The sequence below is a fragment of the Ostrinia nubilalis genome, chromosome Z (assembly GCF_963855985.1).
Source record: "Ostrinia nubilalis chromosome Z, ilOstNubi1.1, whole genome shotgun sequence".
NCBI lineage: Eukaryota > Metazoa > Arthropoda > Insecta > Lepidoptera > Crambidae > Ostrinia > Ostrinia nubilalis.
The window spans coordinates 20,040,001-20,066,746 of NC_087119.1; the positions used below are offsets into that span (position 1 = coordinate 20,040,001).

At 35.0% G+C, this 26,746-nt stretch overlaps 1 protein-coding gene across 1 annotated transcript in view; it reads right to left on the reverse strand.

Moving 5' to 3' along the window:
• LOC135086796 (FH1/FH2 domain-containing protein 3) overlaps positions 1–26,746 on the reverse strand; it is a 61,271-nt gene that overhangs the window by 8,923 nt on the left and 25,602 nt on the right. Inside the window, exons 2-9 of the mRNA XM_063981589.1 lie at positions 21,238–21,504; positions 12,065–12,174; positions 3,024–3,082; positions 2,226–2,410; positions 1,515–1,996; positions 1,330–1,430; positions 311–745; positions 1–142 (exon numbers count right to left, since the gene is read on the reverse strand). The exon at positions 1–142 is cut by the window's left edge and continues 149 nt beyond it. Coding sequence (XP_063837659.1) covers positions 1–142; positions 311–745; positions 1,330–1,430; positions 1,515–1,996; positions 2,226–2,410; positions 3,024–3,082; positions 12,065–12,174; positions 21,238–21,462 — 1,739 coding nt within the window. The 5' untranslated portion in view covers positions 21,463–21,504. The remainder of the gene's footprint in view (positions 143–310; positions 746–1,329; positions 1,431–1,514; positions 1,997–2,225; positions 2,411–3,023; positions 3,083–12,064; positions 12,175–21,237; positions 21,505–26,746) is intronic.

Genomic DNA, 26,746 nt, shown 5'->3' on the forward strand with positions numbered 1-26,746 from the left:
AAAATTCCCCGGTCATCTTTTTCAGGAGTATCATCTAGTTGTTTTTGCCTTATAACTGTTAAGGCATCAACTGCAGTTACACTGTGTCCCAAAGTCCCATTTTGTATTCTTTGTTTTAAACCAGCTGTATATCTTTGATTTCCTGTAAATAGTTTACAACAACATCTACAAGCTAGAAAACAAAAATATAAAAACGGAAGCAGAAATCAAACAAAGAATATAACACTTAGAGAGCCAAACGGAAAGCAGGTGCCAAAGATATGATAAAAATGGGTGATTAGCGCGAATACTGATCTTCTAATTAACAAACCATTGATTAATACGTCTGCTAAGTTTAGGTTCTTTACTGTTCTGTTAATGTAAGCGTCGTCTTCGTGAGCTTTTATGCAGTTTCCATTATAATAATGGTCGTTGCTTTCGTTTATAATTTGGTAACTGTGAGTATTCATGTATGATCCATTTGTGTAATTAGTGTTAGATGACGTGATGTTTCCATTTGTCGAGTTATAAGCACCATTTGTGTTTCCAAAGAGTCCGTTGTATATTCCGTTGGAGTTGTTCAAAAGCTCCTGCTGTTGTATGATGTGGTGCGCCTGTCTTGCGTATCTGTCTCGCCTTCTTCTCAGCGCTGTGCTTAGTTCTTTACTCTCTTTGTTATTCTCAAGGATCGATGGCAAGAATTGTGGGCGATTGTTATTTGCGATTTTAGGCTTGGGTTCTGAATGTACGATGACTGGGACTTTCACTGTTGATTGTTAGTAAAATGCCACAAGACATTAATCGGCTAAGCTTGACGAAATTCCATTTTTTTGTTATTTTTTTAAATGAATTGAAAATATAAAACAGTTCAAACTTTGATGTTTATCAAAAATTACAGATTACAAAATAACTATGAATCTTGTAAGTGCATGGTTAGCCTGATTCGAAATTATACGAAAACTACGAAACATTTTAGGATTCACATAGTTAAGCGTCCATTAAACCTACATTTAAATATTTAATACCCAAAATAAAGACCGATTCGATTAAACCTTAAAGTAATTAATTTATTAAAAAATGGAACGTTACAGTTGAACTTTCATAGTTTCTTTTAATTTCGAAATTAAAAATTATGAGGCTAACAACGCACATTTGTAAATGTCTATATACACAGGTACAAAAAGATTTTAAAACATCATTCCATAGGCACACACAATCATAGTAGATGCACACAATAAGAAAGAACATGCCAAACAACAATCTATAAAATTCAATGTTGGTAGAACATTTAAAACACCAATTTAATATAAACATTATACTTATGTACGGAAGTTACAGGAAATTACATACCTTTGTCTTTCATATTCCGTTTCTTTGACCTTCTTCTTTCGGATGTATTTAAGTTCAAGCCCCGACGTCTCACTGAATTAATTATAGACTCATCCAATTGCCTATAAAGAACATTCAATTTACTAAAAAGTACATAGAAACATATAAGTAGGTAATAATTTAGAATAATAGTAATAACTACATACTTCATTGCCGTTCCACTGTCATCTCCATCCTCCAAAAGTAAAACAGCTTCAAAGATTTGTAACTGCCTCAAAAGATCCAAATCGGTCCCTTGTTTTGTCATGTAAAGCTGTATGATCTCATCCATCCCTTGATCCTGGAGCGCGTCAACCTGATCATAGTACATGTCCCGGTCAGGTACGTTGTTTAGGCAAATGTTTATAAGCGTGGTAGCGTAGATGAGGAGTTCAGTGTCTGATGCGTCGATGTCTTGAAGGATCTTCATGATATTATACCAAGGGGACCTGCCATTGGAGCTGTCGACAACATTGATGGCCTCAATCAGAAGAATGGAGTTCTTATCAGTGTATTCGACGAAAACGACGAGGAGTTTGAGAGCAGTTTTTACGACGTGACGAAATTTGCTGCATATTAATGTGTATAGCCATTGGATGCAGCGCTTGTGACCCATAACTCCATGCATGCCGTCTACATAGAGGAGGATCTGAAAATTATAGCACATCAATTTAATTTCGCGACTCGTTACTATGAGTTAACAATAATTTTTAATTGTACCATCAAAACATTGGCCAAAGACTTTGGATTCAGAAAAAAAAATTCGTTTTTTTTATATAAATTATACTTAAAATTGAATGCGTTTATTAAATTAAATAATTAATTTTACACCTTATTTTTGGAATGTAATATATGTAGGAGTAAAGAAAGATATTTACCTGACCAAGCGCGCGAAGTATGTAGTCAATATAATTTTGATCATCCAAGTTCCCGACTTGCATGAGGCAGTCCAGGCCTTTATTGGCGACAAAGTCGTGGACCAGATCTTTGTCTGATTGCAGGATCTGCTTGAGAGAGAAGAGCGCTCGGCGCAGCTCACGTCCTTGACTGTGGAGCAGTTTTTCTGGAAAATAAAACAAAGAGTTTCAATGTCACAGCTGAAATAAGAAACTCAATATTCATAAAAATAACCATTAAACCAACTATAGCGCCGAATACTTAGAACTGCATCCAGCTAACAAAACTTTTGCCGAGGCCACTAGTCACTGACGCAGGACTCGTACTTAAGTTGAAACACAATACAAATGTACTGGTGGTGTTTCCTATTGTTTTGAAACCGAAACTTTTCAATTGGGCCAATAGTCTACGTTTATTTAGTTCAGTTATAATTTCGCGACCCGTTACTAAGTCAACAATTGTACCTTGTAGATATTGTAAAATATTTGTGGTACTTATTAAAAAATATTATAGGTAGGTCCATATTACGTACTGTTAAATAGGTTGAGTAATGAATGATTGTACAAATTTTAATATAATAATTATCATGATTAAGAACAACAATGGGACCAAAAATGAAATCCAAATAAATCTGCTGTTTCCTTCCTTTACCAATGTGTGCTTGCTCTCGAGTGTCGACTACTCAGCGAAAATGTAACTATTTTTTACTGATTTTACTAAATTATCGTGAAAGTTTTTTATATACTGTACAATATTGATTACAAGCAATATTCACTTACCAATAATAGCGTGCACCCGCACGGGCAACTGGGTACGCAAGACGAGCGCATTTTTGCGACTGCAATGTATAAAAAATAATGTGTATTAAAATTATTATTGAATTGGTGAATAAAATAAAATTTACTTGCTTTTTTTATAAAGAATATTAGTAATTTGTACAAATTACTAATAATCCCGTTAATTTTTAAATTATTATTATTTTTAAAGAAATTACATTGATAAGACCTCCATAAAAATCTTTTACCCTAACGTTTTTGTGGTCTATTTTCTAGAAAATATTTTTTTTGCGGTAACAAACTAAACTATAGACATTGGCAGATATCCTAGTACATAAACGATTACTTCCAGTCAGGGTCAGAAGGGGAACGCGGCCGATTCTGATTACATCCCACGTGGGGTAACTGCTGCACTTGTTAAAGCACGTCAAAAGATACGTATATTCGGAGCTTCAAAGTTTTGGCTTTCATAAAGGGCTTTAATAAATCAAACTACTCTCAAAATTTTCGGTGACATGTTTTTAAAATGAACTTGAAAACTACCTAACTCAGCCAGACTTTGGAACTGATGCCCTGCAAATAAACTAATGGGTGAATAATAACATATGTACTACATTATTAATAAACACCACATTTTAATAAGAGCAGAAAAGAAAAATCAGGGTCTATTCATCATTTGTTTTCTCGTAACCTTCAGGTTATCAACATTAAAAAAGTCTTTATTTACTTTTAAACAGACATTGAAAACATACATGAGATGTTTATATTATATTAAAAGATTTTAGTGCTGCAGTGTTTATATTCCAAAAAAGCTATAAATAAATTCTGATAAAACGATATTATGATATCAAAATGAATAATCAAACTAATGTGATTATTAATTGTTAAGTACCTACTACCCTTAAGTCGAAATAAGCGCAACCATAAGGCTCAGCCTACAAATGTGTAACGACCGTATTCACAAAGATGCTTGCTTTAAGTGAAACAGCAAATCGAACGCAAAGCATTGAATAGAGCTCTGTGATTAGTTCACGTGTCACCCTGTGCGTCCACGCACACTGTGAGACCTCATAGTAATGTTTGTGAATACGGGCGTAAATCTAATATTTCAGTGGTATTATTGTGCCGATAAATTAACTTAGCTAGCATTTACCTGTCAGCCTCCATGTAATGTAAGTCAGAGTATAGATTTCCATGAATTTGTAATCCCTTCACTATGCTACAGAATGCAAGGTGTAAATACAGAATACAGAAGATGGATTTTCAAACACTTTCACGGGGAATAAACCTAATCACCAAATATCACGGGTAATAAACCAAAATTTGACATGTAATGTCAAATTTTGGTTAAAATTTTGTAAATATAATTTAACTTAAAACTTCACTTCCTGGTAAATAGCAAAATATCCAAACGGAGTTTTGTCATGTATTAAATAATAAATTTTTTACTCCGTATAAAAAATGATTCATTTTCTAATGAAATAAACATTTTTGAATAAGGTTAAGAGGGTTTGGGGGAGGCCTTTGTCCAGCGTTGGACGTCATTTGGCCGAACGAAGGTTAATCATCAAAATATAGAGTTCTAAGGAAATACAATAAATGGATGCTCGAAAATACAGGAACAATACAGTTAATAAAATATGAATCAGCAAAATTGATCTGAAATTATTGTTTACGTGTTTGCCACCTGTTTACACCCTGTATAATTATAATAATTATGTTTTATTAAACTGTTTCCGAAAACACACTGATCACTCGCCCGCATACTTCAAAAATATCATGAAAATATCTTTGCAATACGTTGCTGCACGAGCAGCCTTTCAACACGGTAGGCTTTGACTAAACAATCAAAAATGTATTAAACATTTTCAATGTCAGTTTATATAAATTTCCTTAGATTTGTATCGTTAGTTTTTATGCCAATGCCATATTTTAGGCAAGTTATTGCACGGTCTGTGATGTGCATTTTAACAGGTTTTAAACTTTTTCTGTCATCTTTACTTCGTAACTCAAAAGATGAAGGTAGGTTTATACTTTAGTTCCTTCCTTTTCTTCTAAACTAACTACGACTACATACTTCTAAAAATGGAATACTTGTAATAACTAATCGTATTTCAATGACAAAACAGAATAACAGCAAGGCCTCAAGTAATTAATTAGAACTTCCGTATTAAAAGTGAAGATGCCTAAGATTAATATTTATTAAGATTACATACACGAATATAATAAAGAATTTAAAATTGGGTAACCTAATTCAAAATTAATGGCGTTAGAATTATAACACAGTCTACTTCATGAACTAGCTAAATAATTCGAAAGATTTGACTATTTTTCTGCTGGTTTAGCTAATTAAGTAATAAAATGATATAATTAGTAATTTCAGTATTTAGAGACATGCATAATCCTAGGAATAGAAACCAGTTTAGTTAGTTTTGGAAAATAAATTGTAATTGTAACGATTTGTCATTGATGAATTTATAAATAATCCTTCAAGATAGAAGAGAAGACGATCCCAACAACTGGAAAAATAATACACAATTTTAAATAAAAAAACACAGAGCCTTGTACAACTTACTCTTCAAATCCGAAGTCAAATTCGAAATCCGTTAAATCCTCAGCATCGGACATAATAATATCATCTTCGGTGTCGGAGACGATTTTTGACTTCACGTGTCCATCGTCGTCCGCAATTCCCGAATCGAACGAAGATCGGCTGATGCTCAATTCGCGCGCGCCCACCACGCTCGTCTCGGAGGATTCCGAGCGTGTGAGCGAGTTCATTTTCCCTGCCATTGACAATGCTGTTATTTATACAGCCTGTGTTTTATTTGAATCGTCTATCGCAAATTAAACACATTGCAACTGCCCAAAATAAGGCCTAGACGCATCACAGATTACTAATAAGTTAGACAAAATCAAACTTCAAGAATATATTTATTTGTTAGAGTACTTAGACTATTTAGCCTTTTCTTGTCTCATTATTATATTTTTGCCCTACCAGCACTTCGAAACAAACATTTGGCAAGTTAGAAGCGCCGCTAGCTAATGTTAAAACTATAAGTACCTGCCTACTCCTTCTTGTTGAGACGTCTATCTGTTTACTAAGGAACTTGCTTGGTTACTCGAAGCACTAAGCCTCAGTGAGGCCGTTGAATTAGTAATACCACGTAATATTATTCATTGGTCCAATATAGTGCGTTGTCTTATACCTAAGGCAGCTAAGCACAAGTTCAAGGCTTTTAAGGTGCATCTATACGGATTTGCATATGTAACATACCCGTTGCAATTACGAGTGCTTTTGTAAAATACGACAGGAATTTTTGGTTTAGTGACAACAAAACCTCTTTGGTAGGTTTATTTCAGCCAATGTCGAATGTAAAATATTTCTTAATGTCACCAATATAACGTGGGTGTTTCAGTTCTATTGATTTTTTATGTATTCCGCGGAGATAAATGCCCGTAAGCATCGGATTCAAAGCGGGTGGTTCAAACGTCAACCCCCTCGACACTCGAAGCGCGCTCAAATTCGAACTATGTCAATGTTTTTAATAAATGCGAAAGTTTGTATGAATTTATGTATGTTACTCTTTCACACAAAACTACTGAACGGATTTTGATAAATTAAAACCATTTTAACAAAACGTTAGTAACGGTAAAAATTAAAATTATCAAAAGAAGCTTTTTATCATTCTTAGACTAGAAATAGGTAGGTAGGTATCATAATTAGATACCATTGTTCAGCAATATAAAAAAAAAGAAAAATGCATTTAAAAAGGTTTAGCCTTTGTGTAAGTTAAGATTGTCTGAATACCTATTCCTTTTACCAAACACTGAAACACTATACGTGCATTCTATGAAAAAGAATGAAAAGTTGATTTAAAAATAAATTACTAAATTACTCTTGGAACAAAAACATGAATATTAGGTGTTAAAGTATAAAAAAGGAAAGCCAAAAATCTTAGTTAAATTAATTTTCGGGTAGCTGATACACAAAAGAAAAACTTGGAAAATTATACACCTATAAAAAATATCCACATTTTTTAACAGAAACGAATGCCACTAAAGGTTTGGCCAAACCAACGCGATCAGCCGGCGTGCAGCGATGGCGATCAATGCATTTCTGGTCGCCATCGCTGCACGCCGGTTGATCGCGTGTGATCGCGTTGGTTTGGCCGAACCTTTAGGCTGAGCTGTTGATTGAAGATTTATTTATAATGAAAAAAATGATCATAAATATTTTACACGTCGATACTTTAACACCTACCTTTATTAAGGTATTTAGCAGAACTGAATGACCAGTATAGTCCTACGCCGGATGTTCTAACTCCTACCCATCTCATAGAATATTATTATTATTTGAACTAGCTGTGCCCGCGACTTCGTGCGCGTGAAAACCAAATTTTTCATTATTGCTCTGCTCCTATTGATCGTAGCGTGATGTTGTATAGCCTATAGCCTTCCTCGATAAATGGGCTATCTAACACTGAAAGAATTTTTCTAATCGGAACAGTAGTTCCGGAGATTAGCGCGTTCAAGTAAACAAACAAAGAAACTCTTCAGCTTTATAATATTAGTATAGATTTGGATCTGATTACAAAATACAATCAGGTCAGTTCGCGGTAAGAAGCTACCTACAGGTGATAGCCTACCGGGTTATTTGGAAATGAAATCATGATTTTTCCTTGACCCGATGGAATAAATTCACTACAGCTTTAATATTGTTAACAGATTTCCATAAAATAATTACAATAATAAAGGAAACATGAACATTACCTATTCTGAGATATATTCGTATTATTTTAACTCACCTAGTTTAAGATCAAGGCTGCACCGAGCATTGTACTCGATATTATCTAAGTAGGATTAATTTTGGACAGTTGCATGTATAATCAAATTAACTAATGGTTCAATGTCTAATAATTAATTTTAATAATTTGAACCTCCATTAGATTACGAACGTATTTACCCTCATTTTCAAGTTTTTGGATTCGTTAAAAAAATCCATGAAACTTTTTTGGCCTTGAACAATGAAATTGTTATCATGGATATTTATGTTTAATTGCCACATAGAAGTAAATTTTAAAATTACGAACTTACGGGTTGTTTTGCAATCACCGGGCTTGAACTCGAGGGCGCGCTCCGTCCCCGGACGTCGTCTGGATGAGACTGAGGATACGCGCGCTCAATTGAATGCGATAACATAATTACCAAGCATCAGATGCAAGCACATCACTAGTCGCAAATCGGATCGTATTAGCCCATTTTTAAATTTGGCAACTCCAATTTGAAAGAATAAATATCATTTTACACAAAAGTAAAGGAAGCTTTTCACCTAGGCCTTTTTTAGCTTTTAAGGCCCTTGCTAAGCCTAGATTTCAGATATGTTTTTTTAATTGACCATAATTGGTCGGTGTCTTAAAACGTATAACCGAGAACAGTCGATTTTCAATTTTTTAAAGCGTAGCTCATTATTAGTGGAAAGTAAACAGTCACAAAGTAGATAAGTAACTTTTATTCTATTTATTAAAACGTTTTTATTTTATTTATTCTATTAGAGCATTATTTAATAGTGTACGAAAATAAAGAAATTTTGGCTTTTACTTTGAATTTGCAATGGGCACCAACTAGAATGCTTTAGAGATGTTCCAAAGAAAACACACACTGTATAAGCACCATGATCGTAGTATTAGTTCATTGTTTAATGAGACCTTAGTTTTTGCTGCATTCTGCTCATCGCGATTGAAACTCAGGTTAAAAAACATTTGTTAGCGAAACACTCACGATTTCGCCTTTATCAGTTTTCTTGGCTTTCTACATAATATATCGAACTATTACGAAATAGCTCTAGTGTTATAAAGTTTGGAAAAGATTCAACGTCATCATATTTAAGTTTGATAAATAACATTTATAATACCTACTTTTCAAACACATAACTACTTACTCGAATACAAATATATTTACATAATAGTCTTAACAGTTACATAGATATTGGCCACAACAATAGATTTTAATCCATAATTCCTTGTTATTTAAAGTTGCTAGTAGGTAAAGGTTTTTAATTATTTTGCCTAAACTGACAGTTATTTTAATAAGTAACGTGTAAACCTCATCTGCATTAAGTAATTATTTCTCCTATGAGGTAGGTACCTATGTAAGCTTTAAGTTCTTGTCTGTTTTTTTCTTTGTAAATTAATTATGTTCTTGAAGAGAAACAATTTACATTAATCGTAAAGCTTCGACCAAACCAACGCGAGCAGATCGCGGCGGCGATGGCAATGGCGATGGTGTGAAGTCATTGCTACAAACAAATCTAAATATATACGAGTATATAACTCAAACGTGACTGACTGACTGACTGACTGACAGACTGACATAGTGATCTTTTAACGCACAGCCCAAACCTCTGGACGAATCGGGCTGAGGCATGCAGATAGATGTTATGACGTAGGCATCCGCTAAGAAAGGGTTTTATGAAACTCCACCCCTAAGGGGGTAAAACGAGATTCACGCGATCGCGATCGCTAGTTAATCATACACGACATCTGATCGCCATCGCCATCGCGCACGTTTGGGCGAATCTTAAACCATGACCTTCCAACGTAGAAAGAAACGAATGTTCGAACATTTTGCTCTTATGTTTGTAGACATAGACAGCAAATCAGATTTTCGTTTAGAAATTGCTTACTTTTTATTCGGAAATAGGTGTAACACGTTTCGACTGGGAGCCCTCAATTGCTTCGGAAGCGCACGCGACGAAAGTAATGTGTGTAGTTTTGTTTTGTATTTGTACCTATTAACCCCGGTGACCGCTATAATATGTAAGCTAGTCGAAGGATTAAATTGATATATTGAAAGTCAAATGTAAACTAAAGCTTTATTCCATTGCTGCAACTCCTATGCAGGCAGCAGCATGACTTCCAATACATACAAACCTCAATAGTGAAGACCAAGGTCTGTTTAAGAGAAGTTACACCATTAAGGAACTTACCTATATTTACATTTATCATCTTTATGAGAATCATGCCGATGTACGTCCAATAAGGTCTACACCACCTAGCAGTATTAATATAGGTACCAGGGTCACAGTCAGGAGCAGATTGATATAAATTAATAAATGATAAATAATATCTTAGGCTAGTCTTACAAAAATAAATTACAGTTGCCATACAGGTTTCAACGTCCATCAACTTGGCCCAAATTATTCCTCCACTCATGTTTATCAAATGGAATTTATAAGAATTCGCATGGAACCACATACAAATGTCTTGGATTACCCGGTCAACAGTAACCTGAATAAATCTACATGTGTCGAATTCAGTGCAAACTATTTTGGGATCTCGTACGATGACCTGATCTACGCACGATAAAAATTAAAAAATATTAATGATGTTGGTATAATAAGTAAACAGAAAGGCATTAAGGTAGAACTCCTCCGTGGTGAAAAATTGGACCGTCTTGATCCGGAGGTCTGAAGAGGAAGCACACAAAATAAGTAAATAAAAATTGTGCAACAAGAAAATAATGATGATGTTACCTACTACTACTACTATACTACCTACTTTTTGACTTTATAGGCTTTATCAATCAGATTTCCGTGGAAATCTAGCTAGCCTAGCTTTAAAGGGCTCGTTACGCGTCGGCCTGTGGTCTGCCACTAGGGTTGTATTCTCAGATGTTATAGCAATAACGATACCCCATAACAAGATAAATTTTCCCAAAGACTCAGAAATTCAATTTACTCGTAATTAGGGATAAGTTGTATAAGTAATTCAAGAAAAATCCAATTAATCAGTATTACGTATTTGAACATGCTTATCAAAGAAAACAGAAACCCTAGCAAGACCTCTAGTAAATTAGAAAAAATCGTGGCGATTAAAATTAAATGACCTTATGACGGTCAAGAAGCAAGAGATGAAATTACACTGTCTACCTTTTCGTGAAAAAGTAACTAAGAGCCCTCATAAAGTCATTAGTGTGACAGACAAATCTAAAAAGGATCTTACTTCCAGATTTAAAAACTTCCCAAAACTAATCTGTGGAGATGTAATGGTAAAATTCAGCACATGTTCAGCCCTGCTCCTGATTGAATGATGCATTCTTCTTCCGCGTCAGTTATTAAATAACGTTGAGTCCCTGCAGGAAGTGCCGCTCACGGGACTAAAGGGGGCATAATTTTCATTGGCAGCATCAGTATAGGATGTACAGTCAGCTTAGTTAGTGGAGCTTGAACAGTCTTACTGAATCATCTAAGTAAATATTAAAAAAACAGGTAAAGTAATTAGAGAAACAAATATGTATGTAATTAAAATTTCTTCATTATGTTCACTTGCTTGATATTATCTGGGTGAAAAAAGTAGATTTTCTGGTATCTTCCTAGGAACCATAATATCACCCAGGTGTAAATGATTCGACTGATGCAGAGACCTATCTTTACCTCAGAATTGGTTCACCCAGCTGATGAGTGGAATAAATCCTATAAAATCTATCTCATAATCAGCCTGTCTCCCTTGAACGACAAATTGATTGAAGGTATAGGTACTTCCAATATCTGCGAGTTGATTTAAAGTTATAAAAATATTTTAACTATAGAGATCTCTCTAAATCCGCCATTCTTCACTCCTTGTGTTTATAAAATAAGGGTAAGTTAAATTTCAGAATTTATATGAAATATGGAAGTAATAAAACTCGGCTCATGTACCCTAACTATTCAAATTACCTTGATTAAATCTGTGCACGACGTAATTAGCTACGTATGAAATAAAGCTGTTGTTTAAGTAAATGCACTTTCGGGTAAGCAGGTAATTTAAATATTAGAATGTTTCCTAATGTATCGAATACCGATAAACGTTACTGTTATTAATATTCTCTGGCCTCGATTATTATGTCAATCGATTAGCGTACAACACTAGTTTTTACCGACTGAAAGAAGTGAACTAAAAAAGGTATACCTGCCAATGCATGTTTTACAAATATGCGTCTATCGTACTTTTTTATGAAACAAAATGTTATAAAAAAGGATTATTAAATGTTTTACAGAAACTTACTTGTCCTGAAGACCCTCGATTTCTTCCTCCTGCTCACCCAGCGTTGAGTCAAGGTCAAGGTACGGTCCGTAGTCACCATCCTTGAAAATTTGTAAGGTCGCGTCGTCCAACTGAAAAAGAAAAAAGCAATTATGTTGAAGGTAGATTAAGTACTTCAATCGTTTAAAATTCAATATGAGAATTCATAGAAATACCCTGGTGCAACTAATTGACTTTTATCGATCAAAGAGCAAAGGCATACCTAAGTCTGCAGACTTAAAAACGCAAAGAGATTAAAAATACTTTTTAATAGAAATGGCTACCCGACAAGGCTTCATCAATCCAATGAGATTCTGTTGCTAGAATCCTTAAGGTTATTGAAAGGTAGGTATTAAACGTTACTGTTTAATTTACTGAATTAAACTTATCATATTATATGTAGGGTAAGTGTGCTAGTTTTCGTCCAATTATCGGAGTTGCCAACTTTGTGATGCGAAATGAATAACTTAAAATACCCTTACTCATATGTATCATATGTCATTTTAGTCCTTGTATAGTCTACTATACGTTAATATTATATGACAATAAGTAAATACCACGGGTTTTTTTATAAAAAATATTTTATGCAAAAGAGGCGATTTCACTAGTTTTCGTCCAAAAAAATCAGTTTTCGTCCTAGTGTACGCTAGTTTTCGACCACTATGTAGAAAAAAGGGTGCAGTTGAATTATTAACTTAAAATCAATTCTACAATACAGTAACTATGGATTGTGGTATATAATTTGAAAGGTAATTTTGTTAGCTTTCAAATGATATCAAAAAGATTTAAATAAGTTTCTTACCTAAATTTAGGAAAATATTTCAATAGGTCGAAGGACAAATGGACGAAAACTAATCTACAGGAATAGCTAATTTTGGTTTTCGTCCACCCCAGTGCTTGCTCATGACGTCATGGACGAAAACACAACAACGTTTAAAGCTGTTTTTTGTTTTCGTCCACATCTTTTTAACGGTTTTTGTGGGTTTATCACTGTTAAAAAGTGGACGTAAACTAAAATGTTTAATGTAATAGCAATAAAGATCATATTGGAAGAAAAAACATTGTATTTTGTAGGTCCATTGAAGTAAAATGATTATTAAAAATATTAACTAGGTGACAGGGTTTCCGTCCACGTGGAGGAAAACCAAAATCTTGCAAAATTGTTATGCTAGTATTAGTCCACTTAATTATCTAAGATTTCTATACAAAAACTTTAATAAACCCTTAAAATAGTGTTTATTATGTTAATAATTAGACATACGTGCCAAAAACATTAAGTAAAGTAGCTAAAACAGTAATTGAACATACCATGAAAGTTCCCTACCGGCACGTTTTTTTTCTAACTTGACGACGTTTTCCATTCACCTGTGTGCAGCAGCAACTTCCGTAGATTTTTTTGGAGTTATTACTTGTCAAATTACATTTTCATGCAGGTAGAACTGTTACTTAGATATTATAGATTGTTAGAAGTCCAAACTTGCACGGAAAGTTAGGTTTGTATTCTAATTTTCCGTATTTGTTTGTGGCAAGTCGGTCAAATGGACGAAAACAGGAGCTGGACGGAAAACCGGCGCAATTACCCTATTTATAATATTATTTAATTATCTATCCAATGTTAACTTAATTGTTTTGTTCCGGCAGTTGGAGGTAAGATAGTCAGTTCCTCTGTGGTTGAGGATTCCGGGTGAACCTTCTTCGGTCTTCTGATCATCGCTTTTCATCAAGTAAGACGCAGACCAAAAGCTTTCTTGTTGTGGATAATAAATGAAGAAAACCTAAGTTTATCTCCTACTTATTATACCTACCTATTACACACCTAGATATCTAAAACTTCTTCATCACTTATCTACTGGTGAAAACCGTACCATACGTTAGCAAAAATATTTAAAAAAATATCCCTCAACATATATCCCACAACAACAAGGATTTGTTGTCAGTTCATCATCATGAGATAATGACTACCTAATGCAAACACTTGAATTACTTTAAAAACTGTATGTACGTGTCTTATAATATTTAAATAATTATTCTTCAACTCCTAAACGTTAAGAAGTTTTACCTTCCATCGACATTATCCATATTATTATGATTTTGTTAATCATGTTATGCCGAACATTTCTTATGGCACTCTTAAATTAGTAAAATGTTACAATATTTACAAGAGAAAAGGCCGTATTATATTACGTGATTTATTAAATTAAAAAGAATGTAAAATTTATAATCATAATGAAAAATGTTGTAAGCTCCATCTATACTACGTATTACCAATTATATACTTAAATGGTTCCTTGTAAAGCACGCTATTCTACTGTCTAATGCAACGTGATTGTAATAGATGGCGCTATATGCGTATGATGAAATTGTAGAAAATAAAAACCTCTGTAGTTTTTATTACATAAAAACACGAATAAAGAAAAATTATAAGAAAAACAAGAAATAAAATAATCTTGTAACATTACAATAATAAGTACCTACCTACCTAAAAAAAAATGAAGGCGTACTCTGTGGTCTCTGTGTACTAAATACTCGTATAGACCCAATACAATGAATATTCCCACCCGAGACATTGACAGGGGGCGCCACGGTCAATACCAGATCGCTGATTCCGATTTGTGCTATGGAAACTATTTAGTTGAACGATGGTGGCGCCCCCTGTCAATGAGTTTGGTGGGAAAGTTCAGTGTAGGTCATCTACTAGCCCAGTGGTTCTTAATTAACCGGTGGTCCGCGGACCACTGGTGGTCCCTGGAGACATTCCAAGTGGTCCACGAAGTGCACTTGCACACCTTGGTTAAAACCACTTTTAACTGATTTTTGCAGTCAAACTTGTTTTGACCGATTATGAGGTGGTCCCTGACAAGACAGAAATTTGGTAAAATGGTCCCCCATGACTTAAAGGTTAAGAACCACTGTACTAGCCGAATGTCACTTTTTTGGTCTCGATTTGCGGGACGCTCGGGAGCTTATTTATTATTATTAACTAAAAGAAAGTTGACCAAAGTTACTAATCCCAGTTCAGCCAAATGCCGGTCACTTGGCCACGAGCCAGGGAACCACCGTGGAAATCGGAGCGGGCTTTGAAATAGTCCAGCAGGGCTACTCCTTACGACGCCGCGACGTCCGTATTTTTGGCTATATCTATCTCTATCACTCATCCCTAGAAACTGATATGTGTGAACAAGGGTGACAGATTTAGCGGAGACAGTCGCCTGGAAATCCGACAGCGGGATTAAAACCAATTTATTGATAAAGAAATGGTGCATATTCCATTGTGTCTATACTTAAAGCGGTGTTAGAACAAAGTTGGAAAGAGGCACTGGAAGTAGCTCAATTTGACGTAACCTCCTTCGTACAGACATAACACACAAGCTTTTTTGTTTCTTGAAACAAGTCGTACCCACCCTCTACGTGCCTCTACTTTAAACTAAAACATTAATTAATACACTGGGCAATGACCAGTAAGTTGACAATAAATTAGAAGCAATATTATCGAAGACATTGTACCATTGTTGCAACATTCTGAAACACTGGCGGCGAACTCGCACGCCGTCGCTCGTCAATTATTTTTATCAAATCTAACGACATAACCAGGCTACACGGATGAAGAGCACACACAATATGACGTTGGGAAACTAATTTATTTTCGTTCCACAAAACTTGCATCTTGATGAACAGACACACGTACCTACCATACTATACATTTTAGTTGCAAAATAGCCTGTATTACAAAGATATAAGATGCCACTGTGTTTAGCTTGACGTGCTGTCGTCTGAATATCCCAGACGTGACGGCACGGTTTTATTTCATAATGCCTAGATTCGCATTTGCATATTAAGAGGAGACCTTGGATTAAGATTGAATAGGTACGAAGCACAAAAACATTGATGGCTCATCTAATGTCGAACTTTTAAGTGTATTGCTAGTAAACATGCAACGAATAAAATTACTTGACTGCGTAGGTACCTATCTGTTAAACGGGACTATTCCCACCTTTTGGTCCTACCGCTGCAACTCCTGAGTAGTTAGGATCTACAGCTTGACTGCGAGTAAAACAAAATCAGGCTTGTCCCGGGGGAAAGTTCAGTCATTGGACTTAACGAAATTAATGAGAACATATGAGATCAATTAAGATGAAAAAATAAATTATACAGGGTGGAACCTAGAAACATTAAATTTTCGGATAGATTCAGTATATTCTGTAGCATATCATTGATACCGTTTGAAAGAGCTCGTAAAACACTTTCAGGATAAGTAATCAGTTTTTCGATATCTTGTATAGTTTAGAAATAATCGACTGAGATCACTTATCGTTTCCACCCTGTAGAACCTCACGTCATATTGAATAGGCGAATAAGTAATTGTCTAGACTCTAGGTAGGTAATTAATTCTATTCATTTATGTCAGTATAAAAGGTTATTTATCAGCCAATAATTTAGAAGGTTTTCCTTTCAAACATTATCTTAAACTCACAGACGTGCTTACATGCGTGTGCGCCGATTCACGGAAGCCAACTCAACATTATGTATTTTTGTATACGTGAATAATTACGTGTACAGTCATCTTGTGCTCATGAGTTTTTGGAATTACCTAATATCCTAAATACGAGTAGAGTCGACGTCTAAAAATATTGTTTCATGCAAAAAATTTGGAAACTTTTCGTAGAAACAATAATTTGAAGTAAATATTTTAAAAAGCCATGAATTACAAGAAATTTCACACACAATATTCTTTCCTATTGACTCCTAAAATGATTACGATTCCCTATAATTAAATGTCAATAGTGACTTGCAACTTGTCAATAAAAAATTAGTAACCCATTGTGTAATACTCGTAATAACGATAAGAATATTCTTTCAAAGAGAAGGACTTTCTTTCAAAGCCCCAGTCTTTGATGACAGAACTAACTCTTAACTCTTGCATTATTTATTTTTACTTGAGTTCACATTTTTATTAGTTTTAAAAAGTGAAAAATAGGTGTCGAGTAGTTTTTGATAAGCTAACTGACGGACTAATTAAAACTCTTGCTTTTTTTACCCAGGAAACATCCCTATTAGGTATTTCTTTGGGCAGCTTTACGCCCTCGTAACATTACGGCAGCCCAGCAGCCCTTTACTGAGTTGTCTCACTACTAATATCACGACCTTCAAAGAGATCCAATGACAGTTTAACTTTCCCCCGGGACAAACTTTACCTTCACTGGTTGGGTTTTAATTAGCGGTCAAGCTGTAGATCCTGGCTACACAGGAGTTGCAGTGGTGGGAACTAGAGGTGGGAATAGTCCCGAACCACATTAAGAATTTCGGCACTGCTGCTTTCAGACAGACATCTAAAAGATGTGATAGGTAATTACTTTGCGGCGTCATGCGTTCCTCCTCCATCCTCCGTTGCGCTAATGCATTTCAAGGTGTTTTCCCTACAATTACAAACTTCCTACATAGATATTTTAATCAGACCAATAAAATAGTGCATTAACTGTTAATTGGTTGTAAACAGCGCTTGTTGGTTATCCAGGAAATAAATTGATTTGAAAATTATAAAAAAATATTGAATAACGTAACGGGTAACTTGATGACTCTTCAGTAAAAATAATACTTATCTCAAGATGAAGAATAAAAAAAGAAAATTTGTCTTTAGGTGTTGAGTTGAGGTGAAGGTTAATGTTTATGGGCGTTAAATCTGGTTTCAAAAACAAATGTGCCCAAGGTGGGCGATAATTTATTACGTTAAGTAACTACAACACACGTAAGTTTTGCACTTGATTGTACAAAAGAACTTGAAATAAAGAAAACAAAAACCTGTCGTGATGTATTAGACTCTATTTTTAAATCCATTGGATTATCATCAACAGACAAATAATCATTTACACAAGTATCCCTGCATGCTAAGTGGATGTGATGTCACCCCATCATCGCTGCGGGTTCGACGCTTATGTCATAATGATGTTACCATCCTCTTTTTAATAAATGAACGTAGGTACCTAGTTATTTATAAACATGTCACAGAAACGTTTAAATTAGTTACTTCGTGCAATGACCTAGGTTTAAATAAAAAATCATCGAATTACGGGTGTGAACACGCTGTAACTCTGTTATTGTGTTTTTTGTGTTTTCATATAACTGTAACTTCTTGCACTAACTCCTCATTACTGTATAATCAATTGTCAAAAATGATTGGTACAGTTTTTACTACTTTAAACAATCTTTTAAGAGCTTCATTATGCATGTATATCGCAGTTACTCTTACCATTGCGTGTACAGTGTCGAGAAGAGCATGTTAATAAATCAGCTTTGTCTATGAGGTCTTAAGAGCGATTATTGATGTCTACAGCTGTGGTAAACTGTATACTGCCTCGTCTCGGGTCTAAAACCAGTTATCATTGTCCATAACTCAACTTGCGTTGCTAGACTAGTATCTTCTTTTGTCTTAACTACTGAGTTGGTTTGGTGTAAGTACCTGTATTTTAAAATAAAATATGATGTTTGTCGTATGTAGGAGTAATAATATAGTTAAAAGGCTACTTGAATCAAATCAGTAAATATCTAGTTTAGTCTGAGTTGTGGTCAAAAATGTTCCGTAGTGAACAGGCGAAAGCAAATATGTATAGCTAAACACTGTGGCATCTTATACAACCGTGATGCCACGTTTAGATTTGCTGCTATTTTTTGCAAAAATATCTAAAGACTGATTTGCCTTGCTAAACGTACATATACAAGATTACAGCAGAGCAGTGACAAGATTCCCAAGAACGATAGAACATTATTATGTTGGCTATAGTTGGTTGAAACCGAACCGCTTGCAAGCATAGAGTAGTCTTTTACTCAAAGAAGTCGGTTAAAAACATGACAACTGACGTGTATCTGCACACGATTAAGGAAGATCGGGTTATTCCGGTCTGATGCCCTATATCGGTCCCAGCACAACAGTGAATCCGTTATTTTAAGTATTTTCTATACCGATCAGATCTCATTTTATTTTTATTCCCATACGATCCCCTCGGTTCTCACAAGCCCTTTTTTAACTGTTCTTATTATTCAGAATCGCTAAATATGCATGATCAGGATTCTTATAAGACGGTTAAGGAAACTCAGCGGTCTAACTGGTCCCATCTACTTGTCTTCGCTACCGAAAATCTACGATCACACGATACATATCTTGCTATAGACTACGGCATCTTACGTACGTTGTTATAGAAGCTACTTTGCAACATAAATGACGTGGTAGTCTGTACAAACACGCGGAAATATAATAAACAAAACTACGTACTGAGCACCAGATGTAAATATGGAGCAGATATAATATTATGTCACGACTCACCTGCGCGTGGGCTGATATTTAGAACGTTTAAATTTAGCGGAATACCGCGTGAGTAACATAATATGATGACTAGTAACGCCTACCATGCATCCAGATCTATGCAATTTTTACGTCGATCCAAATACTGGTGGAAGGATGAAAGTGGAAAAATCCCCTCTGTAACCTAAACATTTTAGTGTTTAAAACAAGAAGCTCTGGGAAACATCCAACGTTGTTATAGACTTCGCTAGAATACGCAGGATTGCATGGGAAAATATAATAATGCTTTCTTTAAGTGTTTATTTAATGTAAAAAGATGTGGAAATCTGTTTGGATTTGGTAAAAGAAGAAAGATTTAAAGATGCCTAACCTAACCTATAGAAATGGCATAAATGAATAATCTATACCCTAGTCTAAAGTCTTTAGGTATTCACATGCTAACGAGAACGTTTGCTTTTTTCGGGATCCCAAGTCGTGGACGTTCTTTTCCTTCTTGAAAACTATGGACCTTCATAAAATATGAAGGGAACATCGTTAATCGTTACTACCAGTAATATGATAAGAATGTGTGTAATTTGCAAATTAAATAAAACTATGAGTCACGTAGACGCGTAGGTAAGTAAGAAATATATTTCGTCATATCTCTTCCAACCCCGAAAACGTTATGATGCAAGTGTTTCAAAGTAATTAATTAGTTAAACTTCATGTCTTTCTTCATATTGTTCGCAATGCGAATCGTAATCGTAATTAAAATTTTATGATAATTAACAGCCGAATTGCTAAACTATATAACATAATTTTATGATTTAACAGACAATCGAGTTTTTGAAATAATAGTTTACATTTAGTTTTAACAAGCTTTTCTTTAGCGTCACCTGTCCCAGTGTCTAACCGCAAGCATATTAGTGTTAAATTGGGTAGTAGACATCGTTTTATAAAAAACACTAATAATAAAAGAAAAACCGTAATACGTTTACAATTAAACGAAAGATACTTTGGCTAAGAAAAAGATTAGGTGATAATCAAAGTGTGCTGACAACGATCACTACTGCCCATTGCTGTGCAACATTATCATCATCATCTCAGCCACAGGACGTCCACTGCTGAACATAGGCTTCCCATGTTTAACTAATCAATCAATTCTCAAATGCTTGCGATATAATATTTTCGAGCGGATTTCTATAACGCCCACCGATATCATAGGACGTTTCCTACTGCATTAGGCTTACTTCGTTATATTGTTGTTCAGGTAAGTAATTGATATGACGCATATTGTGTCATCTATTATTGTAATCGATGAAAGCAATCATGATTATCTGATAAGTGTGCTGATATAATCGATTATACGCTATGAATTTGTTTGAGTGCATTCGAAATATCATATCCGTCAATAACATTGGTGACAAAAGTATAATAAATTATAATAAAAGGCCTAATAATTTGATATGTATGATATAATGTGAATTCTTATTTTTGCAATGTCGAATATTCGCAAAGCATGCCTAAATAATTAATAGGTACCTACATAAGATTTTTTCTACAGAGGAAATAAAAATAGTATCAGTTAAGTGTGTTATTTATCATACATTTACTCTCTAACCCCTACCACTTTATTTACATACCCATGTGTGTATTAATATTTTTGCTATTCGATTTCGCATGAAGCAACGGTAGAAGAACAGATTCGTATTCTTCCCATCCCGGGAACATGGAATTTCCACGAATGCTTAGATATTGTGATAAATTAACGTAAATCAATATCGTATTACATACATCAACCCTACAATTGGTTCTCTTGATTAATTAAACTATTCCTTAAATCGTATGCCGAAATTATAGGAATATTCGTCTTTACACTTACCCTATGTGGAGCTTGCAACAGCCGATGAACTGCTGCAATCTGATACGACAGCGGGATGGTTGTGTTGAAGGTGTGGTACAACGGTCTCGAAGGCTCTCTTACGTTGTACTCCGAAAACGGATCCAAATCATTCAGGTACTGCACCCGGCACACGAACGAATCAGCCCCTATATCCCGCATTGTGCCGTTCACCCGTTTCTCACTCACTTTCACCAATTCAATCATTTCGAACAACTACGATCACATTTATTTTAATATCACATTTATCTAGGAGCAATAGAAATTGCTAATGTAGAGCCGGATTACGCATAGATAACAGAGTTTACACGCGCAATTTTATTTTGCGAATAAATTAATCATTTTAAATGAAGAACATTCGAATTTTTTTTTAAAACAAGCGCGGGTTTTTTAATTGAAACTGCCAGTTTGTTTTTAAATATTTAAATTCAAATTTGGAATACACGCTTTGTATGCGTTTTGTGTGTGCGGCCAGTGCTGCAGAATTGAACGGACTGACGCGCTGTGTCGGTCGGAGGTTCCGCAGGCACGTGGTCTTTTCTTCGTCAGATTCTAGTTAGCGATAAGCGCCCAAGATGTTTTGATGAGATTTTTATGGCGTCCGAAAGGATGTGGTTGAGAAATTGAATTTTACCGACACACGGTGAACGGTTTATTTAACTTCACGCAAGTTTCGCGCTGTTTTCAAACCGACCTTTGTTTTGCCAAGAGTTTATAGCGCTATTTAATCCAGGTTTTATTGGTAATTTTCACGGATATACATTTAGAGACAATGTGAAATGACATGAATGATGTGATGTGGATAGCATTTTAGATAATTTTGAAAACTGGATAAATGGTGTATCTTAATGTAATTTTTATCGATCTATTCCGATCCAATACCATCATCTATTCATCTCATCTCATTCATTTTCAATGCACGATAAGAAACGAAAGTCTTAATAATAATGAATCAAGCTAATATCTACGACCTTACCATATGCATTTAAATCGTTAATTAAATCTTCTAAGCATCCGTCATAATAATGGCTTTTGAAATTGCTAAGCTGCCTTTCAAACATCGATCCACATTGTCTAGGTCTTCCCAGCTTGTGGTCGGGGAATGGTTCCCGGGGTCATCGACCCCGGCGCACGCGCACCGTCGCAGTTTCAACGATTCATCACGCCTCCAATCGAGGACGCGGGTGGAAAACGAAAAAAAGAACGAAATGGTCATTGTCATTTAATTGGTCGACACGGCACTTGGCCCATTTTTCGACTTTTTAAAACGAGCTTTAAATCAGTGCCCAGGAAGTCGGAATTTGTTGGTTTTTGTCAGCGAGTTTTTATGCCATCTTCAAAGTACGAGAAAAAGCTCTGCACATCTGATTTCAATGCTACATTAAAGACTACTGGATGTTTTAAATAGGTATTTTCGTTTTTTGTTTTGGTCCAAAGAATCAATTGAAAAATGTTCATTGTTCATCGAATTAACAGTATTTTTATAAGAATATTCATTAAAATTTTTGTTTTAAACTACTATCTTTCATAAAGAAGAATATAAGTAGAAGACGCACAGAAGACAAATGCGAATGTCTGCGGTATAATGTCTGAAATCATAGTCGCAGTTGCAATTTTATATCTTTTTCTGTGATCGAGCTGGTTTGACATTTGTTTTACAAAAAATTCTATCAATGATACCTATGTATAAGTAAATGGGTAAGTATAGTGACAATAACTAAACCAAAAACATGTCTGTGTAACGTTCACCAAGTAATGAAATGACGAAGTAAATCCAATATGACGAAGCCACTCGAACAAAAACTGTCTTTAAGCCGTCAACTACAACAGTCGAAGATTCTCACCATTAGACTAAACAATAGTTACGTTGGTGTGAATCATCACGACTAAGGACAAGGAACTTGCTTGGTTTACAAGAAAAACTGTACATGAAATAATGACTTCTATCAAGCAATTTAAGCGTCAAGAATAAAAGATGAAGCAGAAAGTTTTCAGCTTGAAACTGATGAATGACATCAAAATAACCATGGGCCATATCTTTTTTCAATGGTTCTTTCTATTTATTATAGTTCAATGCTGCATTCTATGGATGTACTGAGGCTGAAATTATGATGATGAAGACCAATACTGTTGTAGATATTTTACCGAATGATATTATTATATCACAGATGAGAAATATTTAGATTTGGACCACATTTCAATCAATTTTGAACCCCAAGAGCAAAAAGTTTTCCAAAGAACCATTCCTTTAATCCGTCGAAAAATAAACCACAATCCACAACAAAAACATCATCTATACTAATATTTGTTCATTCCATTGACCAAGTCAAAGAAAGCAGTGACCACAGGTCGTGATCTGTATCTGACCTGTGAACCGCGATCGTGTCGTGTACTTTGTCACGATCGTTTGTGTGTGTGCCCGCGAAATTCCATCAAAAGGTTTCTGATAATAATACCAATAATGATTCTTGTACGTGCGAAATGTTCTTCAGAGATATTGAGGATAGGGTGATGTTGAAAAAGAGTACGAGGATCCCATGTCAGTGGGAGAGGCTATTACTGTCCAATTGAGGTTAGATGATACTCAATATTAAGATGAACTTAGAATAACGGTTCTAGGACTTAAGCCACAATATCTGAGCGAATAAGATATTTTTTGGATCCAGGTTTAGGGGATTCAGAGCCATAGTAAAAAAGTTATTGTAGCTAAAATCAATCCATCCCAAAGACATGTGATTACAGTATTGTGTTACTGGATGTCATAGATGAAGAAATAAAATTGTACATTACTTTTCGTGTTATTATTATAAAGTCGTGACGATAAACTGATGTCATCATAACAAACATTACTGTAGAGCCATGAGAAAATGAAACTACATAACAATAACGTGATCTGATAGTGTTAATCCATCCTTCTAATATTATGAACAAAAAAAAACCTAAGTAAGTATATTCTTCAACAAATAACAAAAAATACTGAACATATTTTGATTAAACTTCGTAAAGTCACAGATGAAGAAGGTGATTGAACTTCAAGCAAATGAAGTCATAGGAATCAAACCTGATTGATGTAAATGACATTAGAATAATAAAATTTAAACATTAATTTTCTGTAATAGTTAGGATCGAAGAATTTGTCCGTCTGTAAAGAGTATCAACAGTAGGTAAGTTAAGTATGCATTGTTTAAGTTCATCTGTTAACCTTTCGAATAATTGAGTACACAAATCCGCCAAAGCGTACCAAATCAATACGAAAACAGCAAAAAACTGACAGGCTAATTGACATATCGGTGAAGTTTACCACCCATTTGACAGTCGCGCTAGTTTGACAGGTATTTTGACAGCGGACGCCGTCATTAGCGGTATTCAATTCTAATTTTAACCGCGTTACGTAATACTGCCCACGCGCAGCCGAAACTGGGTACAGTTGTGCAATACGCGAAAACGTGAACACATGTACAGTCGGCACTAAATATACGTAAGAGTTGGTTTTGTAAATACACAATTATGTATTAATAACATACATTTTATGTATGTATAAACATAAGTTACTATTAAATTAACTTTTTTTTTAATTCAAGTGCCATATTTCTTCTTTCTGAAGTAAAACCAGGAAAAAGAAAAATAACAAAAAGATTGGAATACAAATCCACAAAATTTTTGAAAAAAAAAAAAGAAAAACGATCGATTGCTTATAACAATAGATAATCTTTACCGGAATGTAAATGAATAAATTAATGATGTCGACTGTACTGATACTGGTGTGTACAAAATGATCTAGTAATACTCGTGATGAGCTGTACTTGTGATTCATGCCGTCTCAGGGTAACGCATCTGGGAGATACCGATATTTATCATTGTTTAGATTACGAGACGACGTCATTCATAAGACAGCAGATTTCTTTGCATTTTTGGCACATAATTTTAATTTTGGGGTTTATAAAAGGTCATCTTCAAATGCTGATAAAAACCTGTATATCAACACTAATAGTATTTTGATACATAATGTCGATTAGTATAAATATAAAAGGTTAATAATTCACGACCATTATTTTTCTTTCGCCCAAAAAGTGAATACAAAACGGAAGTGAATGATTTTTTTGACGTATGTGAAGTTAGCTATCAATAAAGGGGCTCAAACAAAAGTGAATCAACAAGCACTTGTGTTGGTGACTGTCTTGAACACAAATTGGTATTATGAGAACATTAACTCTAGCGAAGTGAATCCGAGGCGTCTTCTGTTATAATAATATAGTCCACTGCATATAATTAGGATCATTTAGATATTGTCTCGTTGACTTCCCTTCCTGTTCACGAAAAAGTAATAAAAACAATTTGTTGTAACATGTCTTAATAGGGTGTAAAGTCTGACTTAAGTCCTTATCCAAAGCAATTAGCTAACAAACGATATTAAGTGAAACCTTCATAATACTACATCGAGCTACTCTTGTGGCTACATATAAGGACGAAAAAGGAGAGTATATACTCACAGAAATGGCCGATACTGCTTCTGATAACAATGCCTGTCTAAGGTGCGCTAAGGTCACAGTAGTACTTGAGCTCAGTCATCAGCCAGCATCCTTAAATGATATGCATTCGCATCAAACGGGCAAAAACTCCATGTCAGGGCCGTCCATTGTGAGTTCAGAACACAATCACACAATCAATGAGTGAGACGTATCAAGTTAGAGCACTGTGAGTTAGGGATTAGCTCGACGTACAAAATAGTGGCAAAATTCTTCAGCTGACTAAATATCTTGCTTGTTTGGCTTGAACTGTCGCTCATAAGCTATGAAGAAAAGTTCTTACAATAAACTGCACAAGAAAAGTAGGTACTTATCAGTCACAATGTTGTTCTTGTCTTGAGCAGCCGCTTTTATGCCATGAAAAAGTTCTTACACTGATCGCACAAGAAAATAATGAATTACAATGATATTTCTAGGATTGGATCAAAGTCTCATCGGCTAATAGCATCGTACGTTACTCTATAAGTACTTATTACAAAACATGTTCAAGACTAGATTCAATCTCAGTCATAGATTTTGTCATGTAATTGGTCTAACTATTGAAATTCCATCCATCAAAAGCCTCAGTCACACTTTAAATTGAATCGATATTCGTTCGCTTCAGCCAAATGACGTTTAGTTCTGGACAAAGGCCTGGATTTTCATAACGACCGGTCCTGCGCTGCCCGCATCCAGGTTCTTCTTGCGACCTTCATCAGATCGTCGGTCCACTTAGTCGACATTAAGCTCGCACGTAATTAAGTTCGCAGTTAAGTCGTGGCTTTGAACTGTCTAATTCAGTGCTTATATGAAGCTATAAAATGAAAAACAGTTAATCGATATACAATCACCGTCATTGCGTCACCAAGCTACTGTTTTGGCTAATTGTCTTATAGAAGCGCGCGCGCACGTCTCGCGATCGAAAGTGCGATCCACACATTCCGAATATCCGATCAATATTCTAGTGATGTCCGTGCGACGTGGTT